General features: G+C 38.6%; 1 protein-coding gene and 1 long non-coding RNA gene across 6 annotated transcripts in view; both read left to right on the top strand.

Annotated features, from left to right (window-relative positions):
* Window positions 1-23,533, top strand: part of LOC122838725 (arf-GAP with coiled-coil, ANK repeat and PH domain-containing protein 2-like) — a 55,040-nt gene extending 31,507 nt beyond the window's left edge. Inside the window, exons 10-26 of one of the 5 annotated variants that reach the window (XM_044129627.1) lie at window positions 4,918-4,929; window positions 6,833-6,895; window positions 9,775-9,887; window positions 10,766-10,817; window positions 11,490-11,590; window positions 11,750-11,855; window positions 12,099-12,307; window positions 12,933-13,002; window positions 13,138-13,232; window positions 13,946-14,148; window positions 14,673-14,774; window positions 15,348-15,440; window positions 16,318-16,544; window positions 16,688-16,797; window positions 16,876-16,986; window positions 17,184-17,245; window positions 20,746-23,533. In XM_044129627.1, coding sequence (XP_043985562.1) covers window positions 4,918-4,929; window positions 6,833-6,895; window positions 9,775-9,887; window positions 10,766-10,817; window positions 11,490-11,590; window positions 11,750-11,855; window positions 12,099-12,307; window positions 12,933-13,002; window positions 13,138-13,232; window positions 13,946-14,148; window positions 14,673-14,774; window positions 15,348-15,440; window positions 16,318-16,544; window positions 16,688-16,797; window positions 16,876-16,986; window positions 17,184-17,245; window positions 20,746-20,849 — 1,833 coding nt within the window. In that variant the 3' untranslated portion in view covers window positions 20,850-23,533. The remainder of the gene's footprint in view (window positions 1-4,917; window positions 4,930-6,832; window positions 6,896-9,774; window positions 9,888-10,765; window positions 10,818-11,489; window positions 11,591-11,749; window positions 11,856-12,098; window positions 12,308-12,932; window positions 13,003-13,137; window positions 13,233-13,945; window positions 14,149-14,672; window positions 14,775-15,347; window positions 15,441-16,317; window positions 16,545-16,687; window positions 16,798-16,875; window positions 16,987-17,183; window positions 17,246-20,745) is intronic. The other 4 variants (XM_044129628.1, XM_044129630.1, XM_044129629.1 and 1 more) reach the window with 4 other exon arrangements.
* A 981-nt stretch (window positions 23,534-24,514) lies between these two features.
* LOC122838724 lies at window positions 24,515-25,742 on the top strand. Its single transcript, XR_006371939.1, has 2 exons — window positions 24,515-24,879; window positions 25,009-25,742. It is a non-coding gene; the product is annotated as an uncharacterized LOC122838724 (long non-coding RNA).
* Window positions 25,743-27,470: the final 1,728 nt, after the last annotated feature.

Raw genomic sequence — 27,470 nt, 5'->3', positions numbered from 1 at the left:
TGCCCTTAAAGGATAGTGAAGCCGGGAGCTGATTGTTGTGTCCCAGCATGTAATGGAAGTTATTTGCCCTGTGTTTTAGCTGTACATCACACAGTGTCAGTAAATACAGACAATAGTTACTTACCCAGCTGTTCTCTTTTTTTTTTTGAACTTTTTTATTCAGATTTTCCAGTGCATGTCACATCTCACACGTCTTACAGGTTACATGTACAAATACATGTTATCTTTCTTAAAAAAGGTTTTGTTTGTCCAGGGTCTTAAAGAAAAAACAAGAGAAAAAAAAATAAATAAAGATAAATAAATAAATAAGTGAGAAAAGAAAAAATAAGTAAATAAAAAAAATAAATAAAATGAAAATACAGAGGAATCTCCCATTCATTAATCGTAATTTCCATCAGTTGGGTTTGAAATGAATGCTTGAATTGAAGACCATTTTTCTATAAAGATGTCACTTTTCATCTGAAGTTTTGCCGTAATTTGTTCCATATGGTAAACCTCCCTTACTCTATTCTTCCATTGGGAAATCGTTGGGGGCTGAGGCTTCAGCCATGAGACCGTAATCATCTTCTTTGCGAGGACAAGTAAGATCTTTAAAATGTAAATCTTACTGTGATCTTGGATTTTATTCTGGAAAATACCTAGTATTATAAAGGATGGTTCTAGGGGGATTGTAATGCCCAGGCAGTTGTTAATTTCCTTTTGTATTCCTTTCCAATATGTTGATAATTTTGGACAGTCCCAAAATATATGAGTGAAGTCTCCAACTAGTCCACAACCTCTCCAACATTTATCAGAGGTGTTGTTAAATCTAGATATAAGAAGAGGAGTCCTAAAAAATCTCATTTTGATTTTCCATTCAAATTCTCTTAACGTTGGGCTATTTGATATTCTATGACCTTCCTTAAACATTTTTTCCCAATCCTCATCATTAATTATGGTATTCATTTCCAGTTCCCATTTCCCTTTGATATCTTTTGTATCTGTTATTACTTCCTCTTGCAATATTTTATAAATATAGGATATGAATTTGGTGGTTATATTTCCTTTTATTACAGAAAGAAAGAAACTTTCTATATTTGAAGGGGGCATTTGTATGTTTTCCCATTCCTTATGTTTTTGCAAGTAGTGTCTCATTTGTAAATATTTATACAAGTCATGGGTTGGAAGATCATATTTTTGTTGAAGTTGCTGAAAGGACAATAGACTTCCACCTTCGAACATTTGATTTATTAGAATCAATCCTTTTTCAACCCAATTTTGTAGTCCAGATGTAGGAAGAAATTCAGAATTATGGTCGAGCCTTATAAGTCTACACAAGGAATTGGGTAGATTTAGTATCTTTTTAATCTTTGCCCATGTCAATAGAGTAAACTTAACCCATTCGTTATTAATTTTATTTTTTGTCCAAGTGTTTTGATTAACAAATGGAACAGTATCAAGAAGCAAGTCCTGGGAGTCACCTTGTTCCATCTTATACCAAATTGAATCTTCATCTTGGCATATCCAGGTTATTATTGATCTAGTTTGTGCGGCCCAGTAGTATTTTTTAAGGTTTGGTACGTTTAGTCCCCCGAGTTCTTTAGAGCACATAAGAGTTTTCAATCTAATTCTGGGGCGTTTGTTTTGCCAGATAAATTTTGAGAGCCATTTATTCAGAGTATTAAATATGGACATGGGTATTTTTATAGGTAATGTTTGAAACAGGAAGAGGAGTCTTGGGAGGATGTTCATTCTAATGGTTTCAACCCTTCCTACTAGTGAAAGGGGTAGAATGTTCCACCTCATAAGGTCTGTCTTGATCTCATCCATTAGTTTTCCATAGTTAGTTTTAAAAAGTTGTGAAGTTTGAGGAGTTATGAAAATTCCTAAGTATCTAAATCCCTGATTAGATATTTTAGGTTTAAATCTATCAGTTAAATTTGCAGGTAGTTGACCGTGTAATACCATCGCTTCAGATTTGGATTGATTGATTTGGTAACCCGAAAGTTTACCATATTCTTCTATGACCTCCATGAGTGGGGGTATAGAGTTCGCCGGATCGCTTATGTAGGTCAAAATATCATCTGCAAAAAGTGAAATCTTGTGTTCTGTATTATTTTTATCTCTAATGCCTTTATGAAGCTTGTTCCTTCTAATCGCTGCCGCCAGGGGTTCAATATTTAGTGCAAAGAGTAGGGGACTAAGGCAATCTCCTTGACGAACTCCTCTTTCAAGCATAAAAAAATCAGAACAAAATCCATTAACTCTAACACGTGATTTAGGATTTGTATAAAGTATTTTAATCCAGTCCACGAATTGTGGGTGAAAACCCATAATTAACAATGTGTTATATAGGAATTGCCAGTTAACTGTATCAAATGCTTTTTGTGCATCAAAGCTAATTAGCATGGTTTCTTGGTTGGTTTCTTTGGTTTGTGTTATAATATTCAGGGTTCTTCTTATGTTATTAACACTCTGTCGGTTCGGAATGAAACCCGTCTGATCTGGGTGGATTAGTTTTTTTACATATTTCTGTATCCTTTTACTTAGAATACTAGTTAGTAGTTTTAGATCTGTGCATAACAGGCTAATTGGTCTGTAACCCTCACAAATTGTTGTGTCTTTTCCTTCCTTATGAATAACTGAGATGATGGCCTCAGACCAGGAATTTGGGATTTCACCTTTTTTAAGTGCATAGTTAAAAATTTTTGTTAATATTGGTGATAGGATGTTTTTGAAGCATTTATAGAATTCCCCCGGGAGTCCATCAGTCCCTGGAGATTTATTATTTTTCAATTTGTTGATTGCTTCTTGTACTTCTGTTTCTCTTATACCTGAAATCATATCAGCCGCTTCCTCTTCAGATAGAGCAGGAAGAGTTAGCTTAGTAAGATATATCACAATTTGATGTTCTACTTCATTGTTGAATTGGTTTGGTTCCTGGTATAAGTTTTTATAGAAGGATGCAAAGGCGTTGGCAATTTCTATCGGGCGGGATAAGGTTGTTCTAAGTAAGGGATCCATTATTTTGTGTATTGTTCTGTCTGATTGTATTTTTTGAAGCTGGAAGGATAACAATCTGCTGGCTCTATTTCCCATCTCATAGAACTTTTGTTTGGAGAACCTCAATGCTCCGCTTTGTATGTAAGAATTTTATCAAGCTCTTTTCTAGTCTTTTAGTTCCTTTAGAATGTCATCTCCTCCTTTATGTTTATGTTCAATTTCTAGTTGTTTTATTCTATTTTCAAGTCTTGTTTGCTCTTCCATGCGTTGTTTCTTAAGTCTGGAAGATATCTGTATCATTTTTCCTCTTAATACTGCCTTAGCTCCACTCCACATCATAGGTGGAGTTACTGATCCATTATCATTTATTTCTAAATATTCAATAAAATGTTGTTTCAGTTCCTGAATCACTGATGTGTTAGTGAGCAATGAAACATTTAGTCTCCAGTATCTAAAGGGGGTATCTTTACTTAAGTTTAATTGTAGGGTAACTGGAGCATGGTCACTCAGAGTAATTGATTCAATCCTACAGTCAATTACTTTATAAAAGTATTTTTGAGGTATGCAGAAGAAGTCTATCCTTGAATAGCTATTATGAATTTTTGAGAAGAAAGTAAAGTCCTTTTTGCTTGGATTTTTAGATCTCCATGGATCCCCTAGTCCCAGTTCAGTTATCATATTTTTGAGTATTTTTGTTTTCCTGCTTTGTCCCCCCGTTTCTGCTGGTATCCTATCCATTTTGCCATCCTGTACTGCGTTAAAGTCTCCTCCAACTATTACTATGCCTTTAGCGTTCTCTGCAATTATATTAGCAATTTCTTTAAAGAAGGATTCGTCACATTCATTAGGAGCATAAAGATTTAAAACGGATATCTCCTCCTCCCACATCTGACCCCGCACCAAAACATATCTCCCCATCCTGTCCTGAATGACTTTTTCTGCGGAAAAGGCCAATGATCTGTTAAATAAAATAGAGACTCCTCTCCTGCTTCCATATGACGCACTATATGTTTGATTTACCCAGTCCCGTCTTAGTTTTTTATGTTCTAACTCGTTTAAATGGGTTTCTTGTAGTAGGGCAATGGAACATTGCATCTTTTTTAGTTGACTAAGAATTTTCTTCCTCTTTATTGGGTGGTTTAAGCCATGGACATTATATGATACGATTGTTAATTTTTCCATAAGTACCTTTTAATTATGAGCATCTTTTTTATATTACTATTCCTGTAAGTGTCGAAGTTATTGTGAAATATGTATTTTATACGATGTGATTGCACATTTGTTAAATTTGTCAAAATAAAGTTTACAAACATTAGAACAAAATCGAACTTTATAGTGAACAGACTTCCAAACGTTGAACTAAATATCGATACGACCTTAAAACCGGTCTCCATGGCAACGAAGGGAATGTGACAGCGTCCCTTCGTCTGGACACTCCGTGTTATAGCAGTCCGACAACAAAAGTCTGATCCCGGGCTTGCCTTTCCAAAAACAAGTGTGCATAAAATAAAATAAAACAAATAAATCATCCTACCGTTCCGTGGTGAGGAAAATCCCTGGTATTCAGAACAGTATCATATTTCACTAAACTAGCCTTCTTTCAAGTCATTTTATCTCAAATATGAAATTTTGAGATCAAATGTAATCGTCCTACCCAGCTGTTCTCTTAATGAGATTTTCTTATTCCACTGTCTGATAACTCAGCTGGAAGAAACACATACTGTATGTGTTTTCTCCTTCCTCTTGTCCTCTCCTCCATCTAACTTCATCTCTGCCAACTTCCATTTATCCTTCCTAAGTTTAACTGGATGCTATTATTATGTGTTCTTGCTCTCTCTGTCTGGCTGCATCTACCTACCTACACCCTTATAATCATGTTGTCTTCTCTTTCCTTCTGCTTTTGCTCTTCTTTTATCTTTTTTCTAATCTCTTCAGGCTGCACTAGAGGTAAGTGGTGTTTCTTTTCCTTTTTCCCCTCATTTTTACTTCCATGCAACATCTGCATGAACATGGTTTAGTGTTGGATCTCTGGAAGGTCAGAATTGATTTCTGCATGTCTCACTGTTCAGTGATGAAGACATTTGATTGGCAATGTGGATAATAGGTTGTCATATTTGAGTTAAGTTGCCAGGCATGCTTCTGTGCTTTGTGCTGTTTGCTGAGTTTATTGAATAAGTTAATGCTGTTTTGACACTCAGTCGGTTACTGCACATGACTTCACATGGTGTATTCTTCCTCAGGCAGGTTTGGTCATTCACAGTTCCTATTCAGTCTTTAAAAGAAATGCTTTTCTTCACATTTATTTTCGGTTATCGCACATGTTTTTTTTTCCAAATCAGTTCAAGCAAAGCATTCAGTTAGTTAAATTATTTACTCCTGACATAGTCCCTCATTTTGTGAAAACAAGGCTAAGCAGCTAACGCTTTTGCCTGCTATCCTTGGCGTCATATTATTTCACTCCACTTCATTCTGGATATACAATGCCTTGAAAAAGTATTTTCCCTCAGTTTTATTTATTTATTTTTTCACGTTTTGTCACATTACCTTAATACCTCAAGCTACATTATGTTTTATCAAGATTTTATGTAATATACCAGCACAAAGCAACACATAAATGCGATATAGTGGATGTGATGCATGGGTTACAGCATATTTTAAATATTATAAATTAAGTGCAGATACTTAATTTATAACTGAACACACTTGCCTTTCTAAATTATGTAACGATATTCCAGGCTTTGGATGTGTCCACTGACATGTTCAGTTTATCTTCTGAATATAGAAAAAGTATTCACATCCCTTGGAAACATTCAAGGGGTGTGAATACTTTTGCAAGGTCAAACCTATGCTTGTGTATGGAAATGTTTATCCAGAAAGTGTGAGTTAAATATTTAAGACCAGTTCAAGTAACTTCTTCTTCTATTAAAAACCATCCACATCATCACCGAGTCATTTATCACGTTGCTTCCCCATTATGCAAGAAGGAAGTCTGCCAGCCTAGAATGTTTATTTTTGTGCACAATAAAAAAAATGGCATCATGATTCTGCTGTTGAAATCCTTATGGGAGTTTAAATGGGTCCTGAGGTCGTGTTTAGTATGCCAATTCTGTGCCTGTGTGCATTGTTCAGCAGAAACCCTGATGTCAGACCATGACAAAGCTAAAGTGCCTTTAAGAAACACAGTCATGTGGTGCTGGACCATTGCATCTCTGTCTTATCTTAAGAAAATAAGTAGAGATCAATGGTTTAAAACATCTGCAGTCATTTTTCATCTGACAATAATCCAGAGACTTCAATGACATAAGCTTTTAGAAGAGGAAGCGGAGCGTACTACTATCAAAGTGAAGTCATGTTTTATTCTCCAAGTCCTCTGTAAAACCAACCCCAACACACACAAACACACACACCCAAACAGGTGACCTTTCGCTTGGATCCTGAGCACTCTGAAGGAGGAGGAGCTGCTCTAGTTGGATAGACGCAGCGACAGGCGAGGCGGGGAGGTGATGGTTTGTAGACACGATGATCCACGAGGCTTCAAGTGACTTCAGTCACTGAGATGCCACACAGACTGAGGCGCTGACCAGTGTGAGCTGTACAGGGAAACTCATACAAGTTAGCAAGGAGAAACTGAGAAAAATGAAGATTTTCAGCCGTTTTCACTATGTGTGGTATCTGGTGAGTGCATGTTGAGCATGTAACGGTGTCACTCTGCCTATGTCCACTCGAGTAGTGTTTGGTTTTATTTTTTTGCTTCAAGTTTTCTCTCATTTGGACCGCCTCTTCTTCCTTTCTTGGAAATGCAACCTTTATTTTCTGTGTGGTTCTCTTGCTGTTTTGTGTGAAATTTTAGGAGGTGACAGAGCTTGACTTTTTACCAGATCCTCGCAGCTTTTGTGCCTGGAGGTCGACCTCTGTACGTAGTCGATGCATTGACTTCCATCTGATGTCTGTGTTGTAACCCCACCTGCCTCAGCCCATCATCCCCTCGTCAGCACATGCCTGAAAACTGCATTGCAGTGTTCGTGTAGATGTTTGCATCTTTGTCCGTTCCCTCACTTTTACAGTCCGACACATGCATCAGTGTTGCTCTCCTCACAATTCAGCATGTCAGTATTGTTGTCAGTGTCTACTAAAAGGAGTTTTGATTCCTGGTTTTATGTGAAGGTTGTTGTCCTTTGCCACATTTTAGTCCTTCGGTTTTTAAATGACAGGACCAGGAAACCACAGCTTTGTAGCATTTCAGTATAATCTGTTCACACAATATACAGCTTCAGATCTTCCTTAGATCTGTAGCCGTATATTGTGATACTACAGTAAGCTCCCAAAATAAGATAAAAACTTTATTCATCCCCACAGGAAATCTTTGGTAACATAAATCTTAGCCCTTGATTTAAAATGAAATCTTTTTCAACACAAAGCAGCACACAATAGTGAATTGGAAGGAAAATGATTTTCAAGATGTTTTACATCTCTAAATATACAAAATACAGTGACGAAAACACTTTCCCTCACCCTGAACCTGCTAACCAATAAAACACGGCAGTGGCAGTGTCATGTAGTGGGAATTAGAGATGTTCTGCAGAAAGAAAGGAGTGAAAGTTTAAATCTCCAGACATGTATCAAAAAGTGCTTTTACAAAGTATGGAGGCTGAATACAAATGCATGCCACACTTTTCAGAATATTTGGAGGGAAAAAAGATTAAATTAGCATGCAACATTTTCCTTTTACGCGACAATTAAAATCCCATTAAAACACCTAAAGGTTTTCTGCTACAATGTTACAAAATGTTAAACAGGTATGGATACTTTTGCAAAGCACTCTGGTTGTCTAGAAATCCAAAACTGATTTTGTCATCTTATTGCTGTCCAGGAAGTAAGCAGGAAGTGGTGGCCATTGTCACAACCTGCTGTATCTCTGAGGTCACTTCCAGTCGACAAACAGTCATCGGCACTGAAATGTTTAGACTCCTGCAGGGTTTTTGTTTGCTTTGTTTATCACTGTGTGATGTTTTGGTTTCAGCCCAAGGCTTGTTTACGGTGGACTTGCATTGTTGAAATTATAGTTTTATAGCTATTTTAGAGCATTAACAATACTTGACAGAAAATCCCCAAATAGAGAAACTATTTAGTTCCTCTAAGTTAAAATTCATTAAATTAATGCCGTTTTGAATATATTGGCTTGCTTACGTTGACAAAAGCGCTTTTCTAACCCAGGAGGTTTGGTGGAAGACATTGGAAGTTTCTGGAAAGCCAACAGATAAGATGATCCCCCTGCTTGTTACAGGAACAGATCTGAAGACTTCAAGCTGTAATTGCTTATGGAGACGCTGATGCTTGCTGTAAATTGACTCTTCAAGGACACACACACTGTCACTCTCTTGTGCAGTTGTACAGGGTGGTGCCTAATGTCACCTGAAGCTGAGGAGAGCGTGGCAGCACCTCGGGTAGTTAATGCTAAGCAGTCTCATAACGACACATGAGACTGAGTTACAGCGGACATGCAGGATATTCAGAGAGAGACTCTGTGATGCCTCGCTCTTCACTGTGCAAACTACAAGCAAATATGGAAAATAGCAGCTTCATAGTCTCACTGGTTTCAGATATTTGAGCTTCTCTGATTTTGACCAAATGAACATATCATTCTAAGAGCTATAACAGAGTGAATTAAATAATGTTCTGGGTGATTCTGTTGGTTTAACTGGTGTCGGAGCAATAAGTTGGGCTCATTTCTTGTAAGAGATGGAGTTTGCCCAGGTTTCCTTTTGTCGCCGTTTCTGTTCATGACCTTTAAGAAGAGATTTTTTTGGTGCGGCCATAATGTTGAGGAAATCCGTTTCGGTGGCTGTAGGATTGGGTTTCTGATGTGGTTCTGACCAGAATGTCAAACTCATTTTCATTTCGAGTCACATCAAGATCATGAATTTCCTCAAAGGCCAATTGTGGCAGAACAATACATCTTAAAATTAAATAGTATTAAACATTTTTCACATTAATGTACTGTGACATAGTAAAAATAAAAAGTGATTTGATTTGACTGAAAAAATTATAAACTTGGCAAGTGATACAACCATAATCTTGATGTTTTCTGGGGTCCAGAGGGCTACGTAAAGTTAGGGCGGCTTGGTCTTGATAGAGGAAGTAGTTTGGAATCCAGCAGGAAATGTAGGAATTACAGGATCAGTCACATTTATGCATCCATCCAAATGCTTTTATTTTAATTTATATTAAACTGGAAAAAAAAAAGTGTGAAGTATTTGACCTGCCGACCTCCAATCATAGACAGTTGAGGGAAAGTTGGTGGTTTCCAGTCTTTGGTCAATTGCTATTGTTTATCCTTTGCATAGATTTTCTTTCAAACATATTTTTTATATTGAACATTTAAATTAAACCCCTGATCTGAAGCATTCAACCGTACCATTTATTTATGTCAGTTTATTTTATTAGTAGGTTGGTTGTGTATATATATATTTATTTTTTTTCGCTATGTATTGCTTGAGGCAAATAAATGGTAAATGTGTGTTTATTTGTTTCAATTTGTCGCATGCAGTGGTTATAATTTAAAATAGCCGCCGTAAGCTGTCTCATTATTGCTTGATTTTTTTTATATTCAGGTCAGGCTGAGCAGCAGCTACCATCTGAAAGACCACTTAGCTCTTCTCAGTTATGCTCCAAATTAGTTTCATATAATTGTAGAAAATAAGCATCATTGAAGGTTTTATGCTGTCTGATTATTGTTCTGTTACTTTTTTCGTTTATGTATCCATGTTTCCTTTTTTTTCATGTAATTTCTAGGATTTCTCAAATGACGACACGAAGCTGGAGTATAATGTGGATGCAGATAATGGCATTGCAATGGAGGGTTATCTATTCAAGAGGGCCAGTAACGCTTTCAAGACATGGAACAGGTAATGACACAGTCGAACTGGTGGCATAGAAGTAATCTGTACCAGATATAACTTTATTAGTTTTAAGACTGAAACATTTTTGAGTAGATCAACAAGTATAAGATGTTTTTTGCTCCAAAGTAGCACATATTGTTAATAATTTGTGAGGAATTAGGAGGTAATGACATATAGATTCAAGTAAATGTGTCCTAACTGGGTCAAAAGAAACGGGGCACATGTTAACTTTTTTGGTACAGAAATCACTTCATCTCCTCTTACTTTCAGTCTGATCCTGCAGCAGTGATTGTAGGGCTCTTTACTGCTCAGATGGCAATAAAGTTTAAAATTACCACAAAAACAGTCTGACTTCAGCCCAGTGAAGTGAGCATGTTTGTCAGTCTTTGAAGGCAGAAATTAAAGTTTTCAAAAAAGCGATGGTTAAAAGAAGCTGCTTCAAAGCACCTCGAGTACTGTAAAGACACGCAATGATTTCCAGCTTTATTCATCCGAAAAACTTGTATCTCCAAAGGATTTGCTTTCAAATATAGAAAATAATCCAGACATGCTTTGAAAACATGTTCAAAAGTGAATTTTTCGTCAGGGTTTGTGCACAGTTTCGCCATAAAACTACAGTACCTCCATAAATCACATTCCTTCACTAACATTCTTCTCTTCCTTGAAATCTCTACTAATTTCACAAACTGATCATTTTCTGGTGATGTATTACTACTTTTAAACTCCAAATGTATTAATAAATTTTGTGTCCGTTGTTTTTGAGAATAAAAAAGGTTATTTATTTAGTCATCAGTTTCTATGGACTTCCCTGTGAGATATTTTAGCAGCATTTCTGCTCATTGCATGCGACTGATTTTCCTCCTAAACATGTGCTCTCCTTTCAGACGCTGGTTCTCCATCCAGAACAATCAGCTGGTTTACCAGAAGAAATTTAAGGTATGTCCACTGACTCTCCACACCAACCACACAGAAAAATGCTTCCGTTTTGTTTGTTTTTTGTGAATATTTTTAGTTTACTGCTATAAGGCAAATCTTTGAAACAACTGTACTACGTGGAGTAAAGCACTGCTGAACTTCAGGATGGGTTTCTGTTTTGGTCATAATGTTGAAAAGTATTTGTATTTATAATTCAGTAGAAGATAAACACATCTATTTTTCACCCTTGTTATGCATATTTACTATTAACTCAAAATCAGAGTTTTTGATACAATGATGGTAACGTTTTTTTTTTTTATTTCATCAGAAACGCATCGCTCAAACCCAGTCACTCATGTAGATTTACATGGTTTAATAATCTCTACTACTCTCGTTTGTAAATTAAATGGATTGTGAAAGCAAAGTGACAGTACATTCTCTTTAAAAGTAATAATAGAATGTTTTATATGGTGTTCACATTGAAAATACGCGCTGTGTATTATTTTTTAAAGTTGCATATTTCTATGAAATGACTTTACAAAAGTTCTAAAGTAATTACTGTAATAGCTGTTTGTTTTTCAACTATTGGCTCAGGGCAGCACCTTAACTTTGTAAAAGTGTTGAGCAATGCTTTCCTTCTTTGTATGCGTCTTAGATGTGTGAGTGGTATTTTGTTTTTCTGCCACCCCACAGGACAACCCGACGGTCGTGGTAGAAGACCTGAGGCTATGTACAGTCAAGCACTGCGAGGACATCGAGCGGCGCTTCTGCTTCGAAGTAGTTTCACCCACAAAGTAAGTCGGAATCACATGAACATTTCTAGCAGTCTAATATATCAGAAATGCATGTGGAAATGAAGAGTTTGGGGTTGGAGGAGCAGCAAATCTATCATTTAAGACACACAAGCAGATTTTCTCACAGCTGCTGTTTGATGCTTGTGTTCCCCTGTGAAGGAGCTGCATGATGCAGGCCGACTCAGAGAAGCTGCGGCAGGCTTGGATCAAAGCCGTCCAGAACAGTATCGCCACCGCCTTCCGCGACAAGGGAGATAGTGGCGAGGTAAAGAAAAAAAAAATAACATGGGAGCATGAATCTATTCAAGTATCATAAATGATGTCAGAAAGATTCAGATGTTAAGTCTTTTAACAGCACAATTGAATAGGATTTAATTTTAGAATTGTGTGTGAGGGGAGAGATGAGGACTTCTGGTGTAGTTTTCAGCTGTTTATTTGTTTAAGTCTTGGGTTTAATTTACTGTCTATTCTGAACACTGACCTGTTTCCTCATGCAATCTCATGCCAGAAGCTGGACAGGAAGTCATCCACGTCAACAGGGAGTCTGGACTCCGGAGGAGAACCTAAGGAAAGGTCGCTGAAAGGAGAGAGCGCTCTGCAGAAGGTCCTGGCCATTCCTGGCAACGCCTGCTGCTGTGACTGTGGCCAGCCGGACCCGCGTTGGGCCAGCATCAACCTGGGCATCACTCTCTGCATCCAGTGCTCTGGTATCCACAGGTAGAGACGCAAATGCTTTCCACACACCGATAAAGGCTCTCACAATGCAACAGGTCTTTCTACATAAAAAAATCCAGCAAAACTAATAAACCAAGTGAAAACTTTGTGTGCATTTTATTTATCTTTTGGAGATCTTGCATAACGCAGGTCGTGTAGAGGTCACTTCAGTTCTGTGAAAACAAAAAAATAATTAAAATTTGTTTGCTTTCGTAAGTTTGGGAAAATATTTCCTGTTATGGTGTGAAAAGCTTTGGGATTTGTTAAATGTAAACCTGCGATTACATAAACCCTCAATGTGTGTGGGATGTTGTCACAACATTTAATTACTTTCCATAGTAATGTTAATAAAAGCTTAATATGAAAGTGACGAGGTTTTTTCCCACAATCTACATTATTAAAAAAATGATCTAATGGCATATCTTTGTTTTTGACTCTTGCACACAGGATATATTCATAGAATAAACTTCACTACACAAAGACGAAAAGAGTGAATAGAAAAGAAATCTTGCTTTGTGACCTCATAGTGCAGAAAAGAGAGTCAGATCTGCTCTGTAGCTCAATTCACTTGTGTTGCTGTAACAAAAATATGGAAAGTCATCATTTTTTTTACTTGTTCCCCCTACAGGAGCCTGGGAGTGCATTTCTCCAAGGTTCGGTCTTTAACTTTAGACTCATGGGAGCCTGAACTGCTGAAGGTAATTCGGCTTCATTGTTGAGATTCATATAATGTCAAGTCTCAACCCTGCTGCAAACCGTATTTTATTCTGATTTATGCCAAGTTCAGTAATTATTGTTTTTTTTGGGGGGGGGATTTGAATGAATTTCACCAGTTGATGTGTGAACTGGGAAACAGAGTGATCAATCAGATATATGAAGCTCGACGAGAAGAACTAGGAGCCAGAAAACCACAGCCAGGAGACCCCAGGTATAAAACTGCCTATGTTGTTATTATATTTTAGGTAATGAAATGTTTATTTTCTTGTTTAAAAAAGGAATGTAATTATTTGTTTTTTGCATCTTTTAATGTATATTTAATATTGTACACTGGTAAAACACAATATCTTGCCAAGTATTTTTGGTCTAGTTTCTAGTGTAAATATTTCAGTAAACTTTGAATAAGGCCAAGCTAACTTACAAGTGACTTTTCAGCAAGATATAGTAAATATCTATGTAATATTTTAAGTCAATAATTTCTTAATACTGATGAAAGTACTATTTGTCAGTGAAACAATCTACCATTGAAGCAGTCAGACTTTTTCATCATTATTAATAAATTACTGACTTTCAGCTTCTATATGTGGCTGAAAAGTTACTTTTAAGTTAGTTTTGTCTTATTTCAAATGCATTAAGATATTTGCACCATAAACTAGAATAAAAATACTTGATAAAGTTATGTGCTTTTGCAGTGCATAAAGCCACATAAAAGTGGCTAATTAAAAAAATCTGCAGAATGTGGCCATTTTTTAATCTGATTAATTGTCAGAATGATTGATAACTTTACTAAAATAATTAGTTGCATCCCTAATCTGCTGTTAGTTTTTCTTTTACTGAACACCATAATGTGCCCTTGAAAAATAATCATAGCTTTTGACCTCCTTTGGTTAAATAAAACCCAACATGTCTGTGATTTGCCGGCAGACACGAGGTGGAGGCTTACATCAAAGCCAAATACGTGGATCGGCGTTTCGTCCGTCGGCCGTCAGACGAGGAGCTTCGTAACAAGGTCGTTTCTCTGAGCAAAGAGGAGAAGAGGCTGAGCAGCAGCTCGGACCACCTGCCGCCTAAAGCACCTCCACCCACTCCCAAACTTCGGCCGGGCTCTCATGCCTCTGGACAGTCAGGTCGGTGCCTAATAAAAACACCATGTGGCTCTTTATCTAACACAACTTTAAGAATAAGAAAAAAAAACAAAACATTTTGATGTCACCCTTACTACGATCTCACTACGGTACATTTAGAAGCTTTGAGAGCGTTTCAGGTTTACCTGGCTGTAAAATGTTACTGGATTTAGATGTGGGGGGGGTTTCTTATCCAGACTGTTGACCGACAGCTGTGTGGTGTTTGTAGCCCACCCATCGGGATAACGTACGTTCTTTGTGAGCAGCATATGTCTGCAGCCTCTTTGCTTTGCATTGCTTTTTGCAGTCTGTCTCTTCCAGTGTTAGCCCAGCCTGTAGTCTAACCATCTGTTCCCCTACCTTGCTTTCTTCTTTCTCTCCTCTCTCATTCCTTTTTACTTTTGCTCCCTTCATTCCTCCCCTGGCTGTTCTGTGCTTCTGGACTAACCCCCCTTGTATTTCTGACCTCAAAACTCTCCAACCCCACCCCGCCACCTTAACTGCACTTCCCATCATCCCTTGCGTAGCTGCTGCCTGCGGCAAAGAGGCCCGCCGCGACTCTCTCTTCTGTCCTGATGAGCTTGACTCGCTCTTCTCCTACTTTGACACCTCCTCCAAGCTCAGGAGCAGTAAGTAATAAAAGCTGAGTATTTGGCTTGCTTTCCGGCCCCCACCCCTCTGCTGTTCGTTTTGAATTTTACAGTTTTGGGAGTAGAGGCCCTTTATCCTTTCTTCTCTTCCTTTCTCATCCAGACTCATGCTGTCCTGTAAGCTTTGCGGAACATGACATGTTACTGTGTTTATAAAGGAGGAGGGCAGTATTTCTCTCACTCAAACTGGTATTTGCACTTATATCTGTGTCATTGTTTTGGTTTTTTCTTTCTTTCTTTCTTTTTTTTGTTTTGTTTTTAGGGACCGGGATCTTAAAGTGATGGAGGGAGTCTGTCAACCAGGGCTCTGTTTTGTTTACCGTCATTTAGTTGTTGCCAATAAGAAATATTAGGTGTGCCTTCCTAATCAGTCTGCACAAACGTCAATAAAGTTCATAAAAACATTTCATTCAGGAACGTCTGGAGTCTCATATCGATTATCTCATATCAAAACTCATCAGCTGGAAGGTGTTCCTTTTATTTCACGCTCTTTGGCAACAACAGTTTCATGTAGTGAACCACATGTAGTGAATCAGATTGTTTGTTTTACAGTGAAAAGTGCGGACAGCGGCATTCAGAACAGCGCTGATGGGAGCAGGGAGATGCTGGCCACCACTCCGTCCAGTAACAGCCTGGCAGATGCAGGTGAGAGGCTCCAACCCCGATGAGTTGCTTTTTGAGATTTTTTTTGCCTACTTCATGCTGCCAAGCATGATTAACGATTTATTCACAGTAGGCAAATGTGACCCAACTGTGATTTTTTTGCTTGTTTGTTTTTGCGACGTATGTCCAGCTTTTTCAAGGCTGTCTGAATCGTCCAATTGAGATTTTTTTCACTACCGAGCTATCAGATTTGTTCCACTTCCACATGTGGTGCTGAACCATGTCAGTTTGTTTTTAAAGTGTCTGTAATCATGTTGCATTTCATTTGACTTTTATGTCGTTGACATAGAACGGATAATAATTTTGCACCAGAAAGACATCGCTATCACTTGTCCTTCCGTTAATGAACCTGCGACAACACTGTCACCTCTCGTTGAATCACAAATTTAAAATTGATCCATAAACTGCAATCGATATACAATATATATTACTTCATTAAGTCGTATGCTATGTGACAGCAATGTTGTTCTGCACATGCAAATCATTTGTAGTAGTAGTCTCACTGTAGTTCCATTGAATTAGAAAAAAAAATCAATAAAAAATCTGAATCGAGCATCTAAATCTGCTGTGTGAAATTATTTCTTGATTTATTTAAATAGCAACAAAAAAAAAATCAGTTCTTTTTGTCGCTAAGTAAATTGAGCCCTTTACTTTTTCACATTAAAAGTAAATATTCAGATCAAGAATATTTGAGTAACTTTGTTCTTTAATAAATGAAACCATTGTTTAACAAGTTATTTTTGCATGCAGGTCACCAGTTTATCTAACCTGAATCATTAAAGTTTGACAAAAAAAAATAAATAAAGAAAATATATGTAAGAGGGCAAATATGACACGGATCTTTCTCTCTAATTTCCAGAAGCTGCAGAGTCTTCCCCCATGCCCGCCACGCTCCCGATCGCGTCGCCCTGTAAGGAGGTGGTTTTCTTCGAGCCGAAGGAGTACAGCCCGGGTCTGCAGCTCTACTGGGCGTCCTTCAGCCGCAGCCTGCCGGACATGGCCGAGGCTCTGGCCCACGGCGCCGAGGTCAACTGGGTCAACACCGAGGAGGACAAAAGGACGCCACTCATCATGGCAGTGCATGGGGTCAGTGTGAATTTAAGAAGTCCTGTCAGGTTTATTATATATTTCTTCATTGATTAGTTTGTTAGAAATGTAATGAATCCAGCAAAAACTGCCTCAAATATACAGTACAATTAGAAAAATGCCCATCATGATGTCTTCTCCAGGGCTCACTGGTCACCTGTGAGTTTCTGCTCCAAAACGCAGTGAATGTGAACCAGCTGGACGCTCAGGGCAGAGGGCCGCTGCATCACGCCACCATGCTGGGACACACGGGGTTCGATCACACAGCCACTCCGGTCTGACTCTAACGTTTCTAAAAACAGAGCGTCTAACCAACTTCTCTCTGTTACAGCCAAGTTTGTTTGTTCTTGAAAAGAGGAGCAAATCAAAACGCCGCCGACATCGACGAGAAGACGCCACTGAGCATAGCAGTGGAGGCGGCAAATGCAGATATTGTCACATTGTGAGTTTTACTCCTTATTACTCGGACGTTCTGTCCAGTTATGTTTAAAAATGTTGAACACCTGACCTGGGTTGGTCTATCATACTTTTGCACTGACTGGTAAAGAGATTGCAGTGTTACTAAAATCTTGTTAAAGCTGTCATAGGTGTAATTTCTGTTCTGATTTACGTTCCCGACTTGTTGCTTTCCTTCGTCAGATTGCGGTTGGCCAAGATGAACGAGGAGATGCGGGAGGCGGAGGGGCCCTACAACCCGTCAGGTCAATATAACTCCAACAGCCCCACCGAGATGCAGTACAGGAAGTGCATGCAGGAGTTCATTAGCCTGCAGCTTGACGATGAGTCTGACTAGAGGTGTAAAAGCTCGGGCTTCAGAGTTGAGCTCAGTTAAAGCAGCAAAACCAAGAAAACGGAGTCTCTGAGCTTTGTCACATTTTCTTGAAGGATCTCTGACAGGAGATCTGTGATTAGAGTTAGCTTAGCCCAACTCTGTTAGCTGAGCTCCTGCTGGGAGCTGAACCGGCCTCTGCACCGTTTTTCATCAGGTGTTAGACAGGAGAAACGTGACGCAATAAAGCCATCAAATCTGAACTCTAAGCCAGAGTTTTGCTTCCAAAAGCCAGTGACTTTTCCTTTCTGTGACTGTTATCATGTGAGACAGAACAAAATGTCTCTTTCTCAATCTCTGTTTTTGTCAAAGGTTTCCTCTTCTCTAACTTACAGCCATGGTCCAGAAATGAAAGTATTTATTGCTACAACGCAAAGTAGCTGCCCGCTGAACTCAGTGACTTCATCACAAGATCTGGCAATAATCAAGACGTTTGAATGAAGCTCAGTGTAGGGTAGCACAGTGTGTGTCCGTAAACTATAAACTTCCATTTTTAGAAATTATGCACATTCTAGTTGTTGGTTATATGCAACTACTGTACCTTCTTTCTTGTGACTGTGTGGTTTTAAGGTCTTAATTACGTTCAGGGCTTGTTTACTTGTTTTTATGGTCTAAATATATGATCCGTCTTGCTGTTTCTATATGCCTGGAGAAAAAGAAATCTATTTTAGAACATTTTTGTTTTATAAAGTACCTTTAGGAAGCATGTGAGAGCTATTTTCACTGTACATGTAAATAATTCATGTGTATAGTTTGTGATCAACAGAATGCGTTAGGAGTGACTGTAGCTGCAGGGTGCCATGAGGATGTTGTATTCACACCCTTGGGTACTTTTATTTTTTATTTTTATTTGATTGAAAGGTATTTATGAAGAGTCTGTGTCCTTGCTTGTTGCTCATGCTCACAGGAAATCTAAAATTGTAAGACGATGGTCTGGAATGTTAGCAGATTTCTCTTCAGATACACAAAACCCATTTAGGGATGACGCGTCTTCAAGTGCAATAGCCTAGAAAAAGATGGATACGTAACTGTGTGAAGCTTTTTTTTTTTTTTAAATCCTCTTCTAGCCCTAGCTTCTCTGTGTGAGAGTCATGTGGGAGCTTTAAAATTGCAACCTATATCAAAATCTTCAGAAAGACTGTGGAATGAGCTCAGTTTGGTTTTGCTGATAGAAATATGCCCCCGTTTCATCTCGTATGTTTTCTTCATGCTACATGAAATCATCAGGGGGGTCCTGAAGCACTTTGAATTAATGGGAAGGGAAAGAGCGCCCCCTGCTGTACAACATGACATGTTTATAAAGAAGAATTATCAGTGAAAGAGCAAACTAGTTCATCACTGATTTATTGTTTTTATGGAAACATGTGAAGATGCTGCTTGTGATAACCACTGGAGGGCGCACTAGAGATATTTTTACGCTGTTTTTTTTTTTTTTTCATTTTCCTTATCACATTTGGAACTGATTGGCAAAATAGTAATATACACACAGTGCTTTGAAAAAGTATTCATTCCTTTTCTCTTTGTACAATAGCAGACCTTTATTTATTGGATTTTTATGCGACAGACCAAAGCGAAGTAGTATATAATTGTAAAGTCGAAGGAAATATAGATAGATAGATAGATAGATAGATAGATAGATAGATAGATAGATAGATAGATAGATAGATAGAATTTGCAGAAAATTAGAAATGGTCAAAATAATGAAAAAGATGCATTGGCTTCAGACCTCAAATAATTCAAAGAAAACAAATTCATATTCATTTAGAAGTAACAAAACTAATGTTTTATCTCTAAAAGAGTTCAGAAATCAATATTTGGTGGAATAACCATGAGATTTTCAATGGGGTTTTCAATGCTTCAGTTTATGTTATGCTCTACTCTTTTTTTTTTTTTTTTTTGGTCTGTATAAAATATCCCAGCAAAATGCACTGAAGTTTGTCGTTATGACGTTCAAAGGGTGTGAATACTTTAGCAAGGCATCACACATTTTTGTTAAAGTTTTTAAGTCTTTGTTGTAAAAATGTGTAGGAGGTAAATTAGCAACAGAGCATGTTGTGTCACTGATGGGTTTTGTTTTCGACTTCTACTTATTGATTATGAGAAGACTGATGGATGATTAGGTGGAAGGCCAGTGAGGAAGATCCAGCTTCATTGATCCTCCATGTTTTATATGGAACCAAGTTCATCTTTGTTTTAGGTTTAATGAGTTGGAATAAAAATCAGCAGAGTGGTTCTGAATCTTAGAAATGGCATTGAAGTTAAATACTCAAATTCTGGAACAATAGTTTTAGAAAACCTAAATGAAGATTTATTTTGTCGTCAACTCAGATTGAGAACCACTTTCCTGACACAAGCAGTTCTTCTTCTCATCTTGTTCTCTTTCTGTTTTTTTTTGTATTTTGCTTTTCATTTCTCGCTCTCCACCCCAGAGTTTGTGCCTTCCTTCTGTTCTGTTTCTTTGGGGTACCGAGGCCAACACAACTGTATTTTTGTATATAAACTCCTGCACTTTAATCACAATACAGTTGTTGAGGAAAAACAAATGTCTGTGGGCTTCTTTATTTCATCCTTAGTGGAGCCCTGCTGGCTCTTCCTGTTCTCCTTCTCTCCTCTGTGTTGTTCTGTTTCATTTTCTCGAGCCGCGGCAACTCTCTATCAGGTAGGGACGACTTTTTCCTTCTCTGTCCTGATGAAAACTTTCACTGCATGAGCTTCTCCACTCTGACCTGTCCTGCTGCTGACCTGGAGCTCGTTCCCCACACTGTCTGGAAAAATTTGGAATTTGATGTAGGAATTTCCTGGTCGGGATGAATGCTTACAAATGTTTGTATCTTCTGACTTTTTTTTCCTTGACTCTGTGTAAAAGTTGTGTCCAGCTGTCTATTCTTATCCGTCCCTATCAGTAGATTCATCCCTTTATTTATCCCTCCATCCTACCCCATCAATTCAATTGTCTGTCCATCCATACATTTGTCCGTCATTCATCCATCTCTCCTTCCATTGGAATATTTGTTTCTAATTCATGTTTTTTTTTCCCTTTAAAACTGGACAAAAAAACAAAAAAAAAAAAACAAATCAACGCTTCGCAAGACTGAGTCTGAAAAAACATGTCTAAACCCTGACTGTGGTAAATGTAATTCCTCATTCCTTTAGTCAGAATTTGAATTCTGTCAGACGATGTTTCACTTTGCGGCAGCAGCAGAACAAGAAAGCTGTAGTTTGTCAGCCTGACGGATTTTAGTAACGAAAAAGAATCTCTGCAGCCGATTGTGGAAAATAACTCGGCGCCGGACATCAGAAACAGCTGCAGGGCTTTTATTTTCCTACTGTGTTTATTTATGTTTGTTCCACTTGTTTTTCTTTTCTTCACAGGGGACGAAACCTACCAGGACATCTTCCAGGACTTCACCCACATGGCCTCGAACGACCCGGACAAGCTGAACCGCTACCAGCAGTACGACCCTCAGAGACCCTGATGCTGCGGCGCCACCGCAGCCCAGGTCAAACTTTCACCACTTCAGAAAAAACAAAAAAACAACTAGAGGCCTGGAGTGACGTCGGCTTTCCTTGCAGGATCATTCGGAAAGAATCTCATGTCACTTCTAGTTTTTGTAAGAGTCTGGAAGCACTTTGGTCAACTGAATGGGGAGAGAGAAAAAAAAAACCCTCACTCATTGGTTTGTTTTTCAGTTTGACCTTTCTGCTGTTGGCGAATGGTACAGTGTTAAAGCTGTTTGAAAGGATCTCAGATGAAAACTGAACTCTGAATGCAGAGCAGTCATCGTTCTTTGACCAAGTTTAACTTCTCCCATCCGGATCTGCGAAACACGTAGAGAAGTTGTGGAAAAGAAAAAGAAAAAAAAAGCCTTTATTGTTGATGCATATCAGCATGTTTTTCATGAAAGGTTTGGCCTGTACATGCTTTTACTTTATTTGCACAAGTCTCTTCATGTACTGGAAGCAAACCTGTTAATATTTCATTTGTGATTTTAAAACATCGATTTAAGTAGATTTGTAAATGTTAGTAGTTTCAATGTTTTGGTGCCTGCAGATTGTATCATTGGAAGATTTGGGGGGAAAACTTTTTATCTTAGACTCTCAAACTAAATGTTGAGGCACAGCAAGAAAACATCAGCCAAACACGTTGATTGACAAGTTTTGAGGAAGGATTTTTGTTTTGCAGTTGATGCTAAACCATCTGTCAACTGAGCATCTTCCACATCAATAACACACCATTAAAAATATACAAAGCTACTTTCAGCACTGAAAAGGTGTCGCACTTAAAAGTTTCAAATCATCAAGTTTAATAATCAGGTGAGTAAATACAGAATATAGTTAAAATAATAGTATAAATATAATCAAATCAACTTATCCTCCCTATTGCCAATACCTGGCAGAAAATTGAATATTTTCCCAGATGTTTTGGGGTCTTTAAGCTGTTTTTGCACTAATATGAGAAGGATCTTTGAGTTCTTTTGAGTCTCTTTCTTCCTGTTGAATAGTGAACTTTGACCCTAACCAAGGCACTGGAAGCCTGCTCTTGCTGCTCTTTGAGTGGCTTCTCTTCTTCATGTTTTCTCCTGTTTTGAATAATGACTTTACTGGAATTCCCTAGATTAAAACTAAAAAAATAAATAGAATTTTTTTTAAAAAGGCTTAAAATGACTTTGTAACCTTTTCTCGATTGACTGACATCATGACTGCTTTTGTTTTCTTAAATGCATTTTGATCAGGGCGTGATGAGTTGTTCTTTCAACCTGCTTCGTGTTGTCAGACAGGTTCTTGTGTCCAGAAGTGAGGTATCTTTTTAACAAGGGGAGTAAATGTGAATTCACATGGGGCCATCTTTACTCAACCTCTCTCTGTCTTGAATTAATGTTCACTTAATGATTTGAAACATTTAAAGGTGCCAAACAAAACAAGAAAAACTGAAAATCTGTAAAGGGGAAAATCCTTTTTTTCACTGCAGTGCAGCTGTTACCTCAGTGGTGTCCGAAGTCGGTCCTCCGCCACCCGCTTGATTTAGCTCCTGACCTGGTTCAACACACCTGAATAAAATGACAGCTCATTAGCAGAACCACGAGGAGGAGGTGATTGGACCATTTGAATCAGCTGCATTGGAGCACTAAACGGGCGGGACACTGTCTGTCCAGGACGGGACGCCTGTCCCACAAGTGAAGCTTTTCATTGAGTGCTAGGTTTTCTATGCCACAACATTTAGCTAAAGAGTTAATGCTCTTCTGCTGCTCATCTCGCAGAAGAAAACAGAGATCAGCCCAGAAATCAGAGGAAAAATGTCCATTTTCATACATTTGCATTGTTTGTAATTATTCAGCCGAGTCGGAGCTGATGCAGACAGCAGAGGGAACTGATCATGAATGAATTTTCATTTTTAATGACTGCATTTCTTTTTCAGTAGAGCAGGGGTCTCAAACTCCAGTCCTCGAGGGCCGCAGTCCTGCAGTTTTTAGATATGCCACAGGTACAAAACACTGGAATGAAATGGCTTAATTACCTCCACCTTGTGTAGACCAGTTCTCCAGAGCCTTAATTATTCCATTCAGGTGTGGTGCAGCAGAGGCACATCTAAAGGTTGCAGGACTGCGGCCCTCGAGGCCTGGAGTTTGAGACCCCTGCAGTAAAGTTTAAAGTGTTTTTGTTGAATAAAATTCAATTCACAGTTTGCGTCTAGGATCTTGTTTAGGAATTAGCCTACACTTCTGAATAAGTTCCCAAATGTAGAAATTCAGTTTTAAAGTTTAAATGGTGATTTCATCATTTTGTGCTGAAATCAGAAAGTTAAATGTGATGCAGTTGTTTTTGTTGTAAGTTCTCGTTTCTCTTGCTCTCTCTCTCTCTTTTTTTTGTAATCTTTTTGATATTTTGTGTAGATTTTTCTGATCAGAGGACAAATCTGTCCAAAGCAAAATGGGATACAGTTGTTGTACATTTTGTACAGATGATTTCAAATTCTCAAGACTGAAATATGGAGTTAGAGGTACTTGAATGATTTAAATAAGCTTTTATATATGCTGTTTGTATCCTTTGATAACCATAGCCTGTTTTTATATGTGCCGCCTGTTTGCCTGTATACATGTACTGTATAATACACCTGTAATGATATCTGCAAGGTCTTAAATACACAGAAACAAATGATTCACCTCCGATTGTTGGGTCTCTTTTTGGTTTGAATGGGCAGGAATGCATGGATGCTTAATGCTGAATAAAAAAGTTAGTTTTGTTTTTATTTGTTCAGGTACTTTTTAGTCTACAGTAAACTGCATTCTGAAATTTGTCCAGTAGGGGGAGAACTGCTTCCACTCCCCCTTCATGCTGTGACTACAATCTTGAAATTAAAACGCCATCATTCCATCTTTATTTTTTTACCTTTTTTAAATTCATTTTTATGTTGCCACCTGCAAAAGATGTTGAATGGCAAAAAAAAAAAAAAAACTATAGAGTATGAAAGTTGCCATGAAAATAATTTCTTAAGAAGAAGTAATGACTTTCAAAGTCATTTAGAGATTAAAAAGTCACTATTTCTCTAAAGAGGCATGCTCCTGTGGAAGCCCACATTTCATAATCTTGACTTTATAGGTCATATTTATAACTTAGAAAGTCAAAATTATGGTTGAATCTTAAAATTGGCCATTAAAATGTCTTCATATCTCATAATTCTGACATTTAATGTTAAAATTCTGACTTCTTTCATGGCAAAAATGAGCTTGCATAATTGAGATGTATGGAATTATGGACAATTTCAAATGGTTTTTACAGCAGTTAATGTGGTTCATCTGTTTCGTTACAACTGGAACAGTTCGCTGACTAACATAAAGTAGACTCCCCTCCTCTTATTACTTAACTAATGTATTTTTTAACAAGGTTATTATGATGAATAATTATACATCCTTTGATTAATTGCCCTTATAACTAATTGCTTCTGTTTTTTACCGTCTCTGCAGATTAACCACATCTGCCTCATGACACCTAATGACCCTAATAACCAACAGCGTGTTCGTCCACATGGATGAAAACCAACCCGGTGCCCATTAATACGTGGCACAGGCTCCTTCCTGCTTTAATAATCACATGGTGTTTATTTCTGCAGCTGTTTAAACAAAGCCCACCACAAAGTACTGAGTCTGCCAACAAATCTGTTTAGTCTGCTGCTAGCTAATGTTCCTCACAACAAATGCCACAATAAAACTTCACCTCAAACACAAAGTGCAGGTTAGTTGCTGCTGCTTGTTCGCAGATCACATGCGGCTGCAGGGCAACGTGCCGCCATCTTATTTTATCGGCCGGTCCGCTCCGAGCCTCGCTTTTTGTTCCCAGGAGCGTCGACGGCTTCAGTTCAGACGCCGCATTCCCACCTGGAAGACATCCTGCAAACATGCTGCCTTAACTACATTTGAGCAGGACTGAGACATAATCTGATTTCTGGGTAAACAGCGCAACATGGGGAACTGAAACAAAGAGGTTGCAAAAGCATTTTTCAGCTGAAGGGTAAACTTGAAACATTTCCTGATGCTCGTTTTCCTCTAAACGGTAAAGTCGTCGACCTGTTTCTCTCCTGCCCAGTCCTGCCTGCGGCTCGTTTCTCGTCTCCCTCTGCTCTGAATCTTCTCCTTCCAGGAAGTCTGCGGTCTGCCCGCCTGTGGAGAAACGAAGGAGATGTTTCCCCCCATAAAAACACCACGTGAACAAATGCTCAGAGGGCCAAGCTGCCATTAATCCTGCTGCGGCTGCCAAGGGCCCAAACGGTGGAGCGCAGTCATGTTAACAAGTCGCTGCGTCCAGCGATAACTGAGGGCTTGTTTTCTTTAAACAAAGGGAGCGTGCAGGTGTTTGTGGGATTAGATCATTTCACCAATTTTACATCCAAAACCAAGGAGTAAAGCGCCCTGTTTTGGGTTGCCGAATGTCAACAAGCCGACATGTTAATGCTGGTCAGATTGAGCCACAGCTTCGGTCTCTGCTTGCGTCACTTCAGTTCTGTCCAGGACTTTTCTACCTCCTGCAGTTTAACTCAGCAAGTTAACAAAAGTAGCTACAAACTTGTACATCTTTAAGGCTATAAGGATTTAATAAAAATAATAAACTGGTTTTGTACAAAAGTCTGGAGTCATCGCTCATGGCTTTATAAGGTGCAAAAATGCCTGATAGAGGATTTATTTTATTCAAAAGAGAAAAAAAAAAAAAACAGACAAAAAAGTTCATTTTGTTCTTGACATTGACTCACTGTGGTTCAATGGTGTGTCAGAATATTAGAAATGTCCCTGTAGCCCTTTTAGACCAAAAGATGTGAACAGATGTTAATCTGTCCTTTAATTTTTTTAGATCAGGGGATAACTGGTAAAATTTTGAGATTTTTCTACTTTCTTCTCAAGTTGTTGATTCCACATTGTGAAATACCTCTTGCAGCTCTTTAAGTGAGGGTAATTATTTAAAAAAGCTTCCTTCATTTGCTGCCTTATTGTGGAAGAAGTGAATCTTGCTGCAGCTGATTTAGCCGTTGGTAGATGGTTCACATTTTCCACAATCATCCTCTGGTTTGTAAAATGCTGAGGAATAAACCAGAAGGCTCAAGGTTGCGGTCACGGTTGCAGCGTCCAACGCATGAAGGATTAGAGTCTGACAGAAACTGCGAATCGCCGAGAGTCACCTCAAAGCTCTCGGCCTCCACGGTGTTAGAGAGGAGCCGTCATCCTGTCAGAAACGCTGAAGAACATTTGTGCTGTTGTGGTCTTTGACTCCTCCGCCCTGAGCTGTGGTGTTTACACCGCCAGCGCTCACACCGAACAGAACAACTCGGGTTTCATATTCCGCAGCGGCCTTGTGCCGACAATCCAAACAGTCCTGCCCGTTTTCTCCAAGTGCTGATGATGAATGGACGGCGGCATGAATAGGCTCAGTGTTAACAGCACATGTTGGTGGAGCAATGTGCTGCGCCATGCGCTGCCGTCACCTCCACCCGTTCACTCCACTCGTTCAGTTTATGTCTCTGCTGCACGTTTCCCAGAATGAACACGCCTTATTTTCCCCCAACAGCAGCTTCACTGGAGAGCAGTCAGATGTTTCCAGCAGGTTTCTCCATCTGAAGGGGAAAAATGGGCCTTTTGCTGCTGCTGCTGCTGCTGCTGCTGCTGGTGGTCCTCCAGCAGGTCTTCCCTCCAGCTGTTGGACACCAGAGTCCTACAGTCTGGGAAAGACTGAATTTGAATATGAAAAGAAGTGTCCTTGCTTCTTCTCTTGTGTCCATCTGTCTTTCCTTACCCCTGTTCTTCCTTCATTGTGTCTTTGCTTTCTTCCTTGTGTCCTGCCTTCCCAGTGCCCTAATTTTCTTCCCTGCTTCCTCTCCATTCCTTCGTTCTTATTTTCCTTCCCTGCCTTCCTCCCTGATTATTGCCAATAGATCTATATGTTACTGAAAAATAAATTTTTACATGAAAAATATGCAAAAATGTGAAGGGGTCTGAAGGTCTCAACTCTCACTCTGCTGGTGGGTCATCTGTTATATTCCCTCAAAGCAGCTGTGAACAAGTGGAAGAATAAATTTCACTCCAAGCTTTGTAAACAGCCACTGGAAAAAGACAAGCTTGTCTTTTTTTGTCTTTTCTCTGTTAACCTCCTAAAGCCAACAATAATTCATATCCTCTCTGAATCATACGCTGTAACGATATACAAAAGCTGTTTTGTTTGGTTTTTTTTTGGGAGGGGGTTTGTATTTCACTGTCTGTACACAAAAACATTGGATTCAACAAAGCCACTGTTACGGAAAATTATTATTTTTAGTGCTTAATACAGCTAATCTTACCCCAGGTGTAAAAGGTATATTGAACAGTCTGATTTTGAACAAATTTCTTAACAGTTAATCTTATGTCATGTGTGAAGGGTATCTTGAGCATTCTATGTTGTATAAATTTCTTAGTTTTAAACAGATATTCTGTGAAGAATTTACAGGAAATTATCCACCAGAGTAAATGTCAAAGGTCAGGAACTAGATGCAGATCAAAGGAGATCTTTTAGGATTGTTATCAGGGCTCAGGAAGCCACGAAATTAGCATCTATTGCAGGGCAGAAGCCTGTATGGCTCA

The sequence above is a fragment of the Gambusia affinis genome, linkage group LG10, assembly GCF_019740435.1.
Source record: "Gambusia affinis linkage group LG10, SWU_Gaff_1.0, whole genome shotgun sequence".
Classification (NCBI taxonomy): domain Eukaryota; kingdom Metazoa; phylum Chordata; class Actinopteri; order Cyprinodontiformes; family Poeciliidae; genus Gambusia; species Gambusia affinis.
The sequence above is the reverse complement of the archived record's forward strand: the minus strand, read 5'-3'. Positions and strand labels throughout refer to the sequence as shown.